Source organism: Takifugu flavidus, chromosome 12, assembly GCF_003711565.1.
Source record: "Takifugu flavidus isolate HTHZ2018 chromosome 12, ASM371156v2, whole genome shotgun sequence".
Lineage (NCBI taxonomy): Eukaryota > Metazoa > Chordata > Actinopteri > Tetraodontiformes > Tetraodontidae > Takifugu > Takifugu flavidus.
In genome coordinates this window covers 4,815,051-4,822,571 of record NC_079531.1, presented here as the reverse complement: position 1 = coordinate 4,822,571, position 7,521 = coordinate 4,815,051, and the positions used below count along the sequence as shown (strand labels likewise).

The following is a 7,521-nucleotide window of genomic DNA, read 5'->3' as shown; positions in this document are numbered from 1 at the left end:
CCAGCGCCGCCTCCTTCTCCTCCTCTTCCCCTACAGCAGGAGGAGTCAAGAAGCTGAGACACTCGTTCACACTATTTTATCTCTCTGATCTCTCTTTATAGGGCTTTAACAGGGCTTTTGTCTGTCTGCAGCGGCTCCTAATGAACTGCATTAATGACTTGACTGGCACGTTTAATATTTGCGCACAACTGGCCATCTTACTGGAATTGGTCTAACATGTACACATCAAATATTGAATGTATCTGTTGCTTTGAGATTAAAATCTATTTAAAAAAAAAAAAGCAAAAAAAAAAAAAGATTTCTTACAAAGCCCATCGCGCTCTACAAGCAATGGTGACTGTCGCCCCCTGGTGGTGACAAAACACGACATGAACAAACGCATCCCCTTTTGTAGTTTATTTAAAATATTCCAATAATGATGAACAATAATAATAAAGGATGCATTGAATACAATGGTAAATGTGGTGGCAGAGTATAGGTTAAGGGTATTCACATAATTAGATCACTGATCCGCTGTATTGCCACCAGATTACATCATCATTACATCATCCTATAAGACAACAATGAGCCTCCGCGGAAAAGGGTCCGCTTTGGAAATAAGAATAAATTAAACTGTGTCATATCAGTTATTTGCCTAGAGATGATTTTTACATTTCCTCTCAGGAGGATGCTTTGGCATTGTTTTCTGTCATTGGCTGCCACTTATCTGATTTGAAATCAGGCAACCCACATTAGAGCTGTTTATATGAATTAATTATGCTAATCCGTGACTATAATGCATATGAGATGAATTGGCCTTCCTGTGTAATGAATAAATTATGTTACCATTTCTCTTACATGCAATGCTGGGTCATTATTTGCTATATTCATCTCTTCCGCCCTGCAGACATATTTAAATACTTACTTATACATCTTTAATTATTCATTCACTCACCCCCTCATTCAATTATACAGCAGTCACGTGTATAATAAGGACGCGTGTAGTGAAGTTTATGGAAAGCATTTAAATTTCACTGTGTGGCGTCTTTGTGCAGTGACAGTAAACAGATTGTAATTTTGTTGAATTACTGTAACTGTTGAATTCATGCAGACTATGATCTCATGTTATCAAATCTCTACATTCCAGGGGGTCTGTCAGTAACTTTCTCTGTATTTACAGTGCTGCTATGACAACAAAGATAAGCTGTAATTGAGTAAACAATGGGATGACATCATTAAGTCTCAAAGGTGACAATGCTTCTTTAAACGGTAAACATCGTTATCTGCTCGTAGCTTTTCCTGCTGCATTTCAAACTCGTGTTAACACTAATCCAACGTGACACAACGCGGAAACCGATGTGGCCACAATGGCACGTTGGGTTCATCAGCAACATCCGCCAAGTGGCTTAAGGATTTTCAAACCAGTCTGACATTTGCTGGTCGTTAGCGCGCTAACCCTGCGCACGGTGGGGAACAAAAACGCTCATTCAGCACACAAGAATAATGACTTCCTGTAATCCAGCTACAGAAACAATGTGACAACATTCCTTTATCTAACCTTGTAGGAGATACACCTGCACCGGCACCCAGGTGCTGCTGGAACACACCTCTGAATGAAGCAAACAGTCATTCACAGATGTTTAACATAAAAACAGAGCAAAACTACAACTCCACCAGAACGGGAACTCGTTCAAGTGCACGTCTGGGCCTCTGAGAGGAACCCGTCCTTCACCTCATTCTGCTGGTGGGCGTGCTGGCCTTCATGATGTGGGTTGATTTTTTGTTTGAAAAATCATCTCAGGGCAGCTTCTTCCAGCAAAGCTGGAACATGAAAGAGAAGCAGGTAGGTGTGAAATGGCAGCGAGGTGGAAATGACCTGCTGACTCTTCAATAACTGCAAAAATAGATTTGAATTTTGTAATAGTGGGCTAAGTAAAACAGGAGATCAGGCAACATATTGTATATAAATCACTGTATACAGAAGTATGCTTTATAGATTGGTGCTGGTTTTGTACAGCCCATGGTGATATGAGTCTGGGCTCCGTCCTTGTGTCATGGCACGGGTCAAAGAAACATTTCCACTGCATCCATGTATCCAGGATTATCAATCTCTGTTACTTATGACTCAGGAATTTGACATTTAATCCTCTCTAAATCTGATTTGTAGTGAAGAGGAACCATCATTATTTTTGATTTAAAATTTCTTTGTGTTCCTGCGCAGTAAAAGTCAGCCTGGGTGCACAGCCTGTCTGCGATTACGCAGAATAAAGCTAGAGCCACTGATTTAGCCTGGGAGCTCTCTGACGGACCAAGGGGCTTATTCACAATTCCGTACAATAATCTTGTCTCATATTTAGCACATCTTTCAACCGAGGATTAGTGCTCGTTTAGTTCCATTTCACCACTGTGTTTGTTAGACAGGTAATAGAAGGTTAATAGGGAAAATATTACGTTTCACTGCCAGCAGGCTGTTGCCGTTGAAACAGGCCACCGATGTCACCACATAAGGGTGACTCTCATCAAGCTGCAGCGCCTTTGGAATCCCGCAGTCTTCCTCCTTGCGCCCAAGGCGACCTCGGGCCCCCTTTCCCCAAGTGTAAACCTCCCCCTCTGCAGAGAACAGATCACAGAAGGGGAAGAATCCAGTCGCCCGTTCTCCTTATTCACAGAGGCTTTCTCTAAACACGTTAATGGACACAAATCTTTAACTGACAGCGCTGTCTCCTCTGCAGTGGCAGCATAATGCTCTGTCTGTAGGAACAAAGGAACGCTGAAAGGCACGGCTGCTGCTGTTGGATTATACCCCAGGGAGCCAATGGCTGACACAATATAACATGTTAGCCTTTTATTCTTGGATTTAAGAACAATAACTGGGATTTTAAACACACAGATACACACATTATACATCTGTTAATCCATGTGTTTAAAGCCATGCTAATGGGCTTGTGAGTTTAGCCAATTAGCTAATATCCCTGTGCACTTTACGCCGTTAACAAACACAACGTGCGCTAGAGTGCATTTCAGCTCACAACCCTTTCTGTGATGAATGGATGAAACATTAAATAATCCACTTCCCTGACGTCACAAAGACTTAGTTAGCATTAAAAGGCCGCACTCACCGGATCCGATAGCTAAAGTGAAAGCGTCTCCACAGGCAGCCATGGAGATGCCCTGGAGGTCGGGCACCTGGTAAGGAACGCGGCTGCTCCGACGAGAGCTGCAGCCAATCTGCCCGTGTTGGTTGCTGCCAAAGGTGAAACACTGACCCTTTTCTAAAGAAGAAAAACCTAACGTAAACTGATGAAAGCCTTGCAAATGGGGAGCTTTTTTTTATTTTATTAAATGAATTGCAACAATTTCACCTGTTACAGCGACAGAATGAGCTGTCCCGATGTCAATGTGAACTATCCTCTCACTGCAGAGGGGTTCTGATTGGATGGGTCTGTAAGAGTGTACTTCTTCCACCTGATTTGAGGGATTTGGTTCTTCTCCTGTTGTAATTGTATCCAGCCCCAGTTTGTTGAACCTGGCAGCATCAAAATGACAAATGTGTCAATGATTAAAGATGCTTTCAAGGCTCTTCATGCTTGTCACGCTCGAAGAATGCTGCCTCACTGGCCAGACACGCCACAAAAGCGAACAATAAATAATAACCATCTCAAAAAGCATAATTAGACTGACTCAGCTGCCACGTCTCCTCGTTAAAGGGTAAATATATTCTTTAACTAATTATTAGCTGGTGAGACTGAGACTAATGGTAATGGTTCAAATGCAGAATAATTACCGATTGCTTCCGCATGCCAAAATGCTGTACTGGCTGCTGATAATAATGGAGCAGTCAACTCCACATACGACCCTGTTAGCTTCAAATTCCACAGGTAAACACACTTGCTGTGGAGAGTTGTGTGTGTCTTGAGTTCCCAACCCGAGGCGACCTGCAGTAAAAACCAGAGTTGAGGAAGTAGTTTCGCTGATAAGATGCCGTCAAAACCCAGATAACAACTGACAGATATCTGGAGAACAGACCGACTGAGTGTAAAGAGAAGAGATTGATGTACTGTACCATTTTCTCCTCTTCCCCAGGCAAATACTTCTCTCTCATTGGTCACTGCCAGGACGTGGGACGCACCGCATGACACCTGGATCAGCTCATAGCCGAGGAGTGCCTCGACAATCTTAGGCTGAAACAGAGACAAAAGGAATATCATCATTTTTACCCCATCAAAATCCTGCTTGGATCCAGTGAGCTTGTGGCACACTACTTTTTTTTTTTAAAAAAAGGTCCAGTGATATGTGTGGCATCTTACTCTTTAAATGAGTATGAAAGACTGATTAAAATTTAAAAGAACCACTAAAAATTAAAGATTTTTTTCCTTAACTTTAAGAGACATCTAATCAATGAATGTGTGTGACGGAGTGTGACATCTACCTGTGTAACATCATTGAAGTTACCGTGTCCTAAGCAGCCATTGCTCCCACTGCCAAATGTCATAATGATGCCCCTGTCTGGGGTGGGACAAAAGAAATAATTACCCAAATAACCAAATTTAAAAACAAAAAAACAAATACACCATTTTCCCTTGCGGGACACGTGGTCACTGATCTACAGATCTTGACTGAAACAAAGATGAGCAGTCGACCGACCTGTCATGCAGGTTGTGAACAGATCTCCGCAGGACACAGATTTGATGGTGACACCAGACTGACCCTCCAGGAAACGTGAAATAAACTGCGGCTGCATCTGCTCCACGGCACCAGGCAGGCTGACCTCACCGGACCCCACCGAGGGCGCCTGCAACAATAAATCATTTTGAAAACATGTGAAAGTTTCAATGAGTTTCAATGGTCAGTCAGGTTAGACGGCTGTATTTTTCTTCCTTTTATGTCCTGAACATTACTTTAAAACCATATTTAAACATGTTGGTGTGGGTAACAATCGTCCAGCAACATTCACATAGCAGAGAGAATCCAAGATCTGGTTTAAAGTATATAAAACTCTGTTGGATACAGACCTCCCATGTAATCAAACGTCCTGATTTGGTCACTCCCATCTTCTGAGTGCGTCCAAGAGACACCTGCAGCACCTCAGTGTTGAGCATCGGCAGGCGGAGGGGTGACGAGATTCCATTTCCCCAGGTATAGACTGAAGACAGTGGGAGGGAATGAACCTTGCCTGAACCTAAGCTGATAGTTCCATCTGTGTCAGGCCCAGACAATACAACCACATTGGTAAAAAAGAATAAAAAATATCTAAAATTCTGTTTTTTTCTTTGACATTTTGAGGTCATTTTGAGTGGTGACCTATGGCAGAATAGTGCATTCATATTTTTATTTTAGCATATAACTTAGTCAAATGTGAAAAAAGTTTGCTTGACCTCTGGATCTAATTGTTGGAACTCGTCCTCCTGGTCGTCCTTGACGACCAGGCTGCACAGTTGACAGTGGCTTTTCAATTCTTGAAAATTATAAAAGAGAAAAGAATTGGTGGAACATAATCAAGTGAGTGAAAATGACCACTTTAAATCATCAGTCCTCCAATATTACCTGCGCATTTTGACATTGCCTATGTCTGTGTAGAGGTTCAGCAGGGGCCTGATGCATATGGGAAGAGCCATTATTTCATTTAACTGGGGTCGTTTAGATGGGTCCAGATTGAGCATGTTGAGGATGAGCTGTCGAAGTTCTGGGCTGTACCGGTCTGAAATTGGAGCGAAGGTTCCGCTCATGATCTTCAGCACAAGAGCGGGTAGATTCTACAGGACAAAAAATGAAACCATTGCACAGTGAATCTACTAATATGTCCATTTGATGTATCTTGTATAGTATTATTGTGCTTTGTAAATTAGAATGCAATTGTGTTTTACTTGAATTATTACATGCTGTTGAATGAAAGATTAAAAGTCCTTACAGCAGCCTCAAAAGCTCTCTTAAGGCTGGCCAGTTCATAGAGAACACAGCCCAAAGCCCAGATATCACTCTTTTGGTTGTACGGCTTTCCTTCGCACAGCTCTGGGGAAATGTAGCATGGGGTCCCAACCACCTACCAGAGAAAAGAAGACACCACATCCTGTTTAAAATCGTGTCCAAAAAAGAAGAAGTAATGTAAAGTTTTGAACTATGAGAACATCAACCCACTGTATAAGCTTTACTTTTGCTGACAAGGATTTTGGAGATGCCAAAATCTCCAATTTTGACGATCATCTGGTGCTTGTCCAGAAGAATATTCTGTGTCTTCAGGTCCCTGTGCAAGATGAATTTGTTGTGAACGTGATACAAGGCCAGTAAAATCTGAACAAAGAAATGAAGGATTGTGTCTTCGTCCAGCAGTGAGTTACATCTTTTCTGTATGTAATCAGCCAAGGTTCCGCCTGCATCAGGAAAGAAAATGAACATAATAGCCTTAAGTAATCCAATTCACAGAAATCAACCAAACATACATACATTAAATAAAATAAACAATATGATATTGCAGAAAGCTAACCTGGTGCATACTCCATAACTATCATGAGAGCTTTATCTTCTAGAAAGTTCTCATAGTATTCGATGATATTTGGGTGGTTGAGAAGTTTTAGGACCTGACACTCATTCTGAGCTGCCAGGCGCTCATCTCTCGACATTTGCTCCACTGGAATCTCCTTTAAGATGACAAAGGCCCCGTCACTGCGCCTTCGGCACAGGTGAACAATCCTGCCAGGGGAAAAAAGGGATATTATATAAACTAAAGTGAGTTTTGGGATTTGGTTTATAGTTTTACTTCCATTATAGAACATGGTTTGAAGTTGGATGAAATCAGTAATAAAATCCTTCTGTGAGTCTCACCAGTCTTGTGCATTAAATACCAGTTTTTGTTTCTGCTGACACACATTAATGACTTATGACTTTATAAGTTCCTGACATTCTGTACCCAGTTACCTTCTTGTTAGCCTAGCTAAAATATCAGAGGAGCTATAATATGTCACACAAATAATACATGCACATTCATAATAAGCTAAAACTTTGCAAAATCCGAATCTTTGAGCACTAAAGAATATAACACACCAAGTCGCGTTTTAGAAAATGTATTTTCTGAAACTGTGCAAAAGTTCAACGTGGACCTTTTTCCTTCTTCGGGGGCGGATTTGACGCATCCCGTTACTTTTTGGGGAAAAAACTGCGTCGTCGTGCTTTTCAGATATTACATAGTGAGTGGTTCTTATATTAGCAATATAAAAGACGTTATTGTGTGACTTGTTATAAGTTTATAAACGCAATTTTTACCCGAAAGCTCCTCTTCCGACAACTTTGATTTTCTCATACTTCTCCATCGCTGCGCCCTAAAACGTTTCCGCCGTTTCCAGGCAACCCGTCCCCGCTACTACAGGAAGCGCCGAAGGACAAAAATGTCCTCTGTAAACTCGAACGCGTCACAATAGCGTCGCAAAAGTATGAGCGAACAGTAAAATACGACTGTCCATACAGTAATGGGAATGTTTGGTTCAAAGATTAATGATTAATTAATATTTTTGCCTAGCCCCCGTTTTCAGCACAGAAATATTCGTAGAA

The 7,521-nt window shown here is 41.6% G+C and overlaps 1 protein-coding gene across 1 annotated transcript; it reads right to left on the bottom strand.

The window, feature by feature from the left end:
- Nucleotides 1-381: 381 nt before the first annotated feature.
- nek8 (NIMA-related kinase 8) lies at nucleotides 382-7,327 on the bottom strand. Its single transcript, XM_057049622.1, has 15 exons — nucleotides 7,237-7,327; nucleotides 6,461-6,666; nucleotides 6,115-6,347; nucleotides 5,888-6,019; nucleotides 5,524-5,732; nucleotides 5,355-5,434; nucleotides 4,992-5,176; nucleotides 4,624-4,771; nucleotides 4,409-4,485; nucleotides 4,043-4,160; nucleotides 3,764-3,914; nucleotides 3,342-3,505; nucleotides 3,099-3,251; nucleotides 2,431-2,589; nucleotides 382-1,800 (listed from the first exon to the last, which is right to left on the bottom strand). The coding sequence occupies exons 1-15, from the start codon at nucleotides 7,281-7,283 to the stop codon at nucleotides 1,772-1,774; spliced, it is 2,091 nt and encodes a 696-aa protein (XP_056905602.1). The 5' UTR covers nucleotides 7,284-7,327; the 3' UTR covers nucleotides 382-1,771.
- Between the last annotated feature and the right edge of the window lie 194 nt (nucleotides 7,328-7,521).

Bases quoted from the DNA above. Each gene is read 5' to 3' on its own strand.
- nek8 (XM_057049622.1), bottom strand. From the start codon at position 7,283: ATGGAGAAGTATGAGAAAATCAAAGTTGTCGGAAGAGGAGCTTTCGG. The intron at 5,733-5,887 runs GTAAGGACTTTT...TTTGTCCTGTAG, and splicing joins AGAGAGCTTTTGAGGCTGCT to AATCTACCCGCTCTTGTGCT. The intron at 4,486-4,623 runs GTCGGTCGACTG...GTCCCACCCCAG, and splicing joins GTTCACAACCTGCATGACAG to ACAGGGGCATCATTATGACA.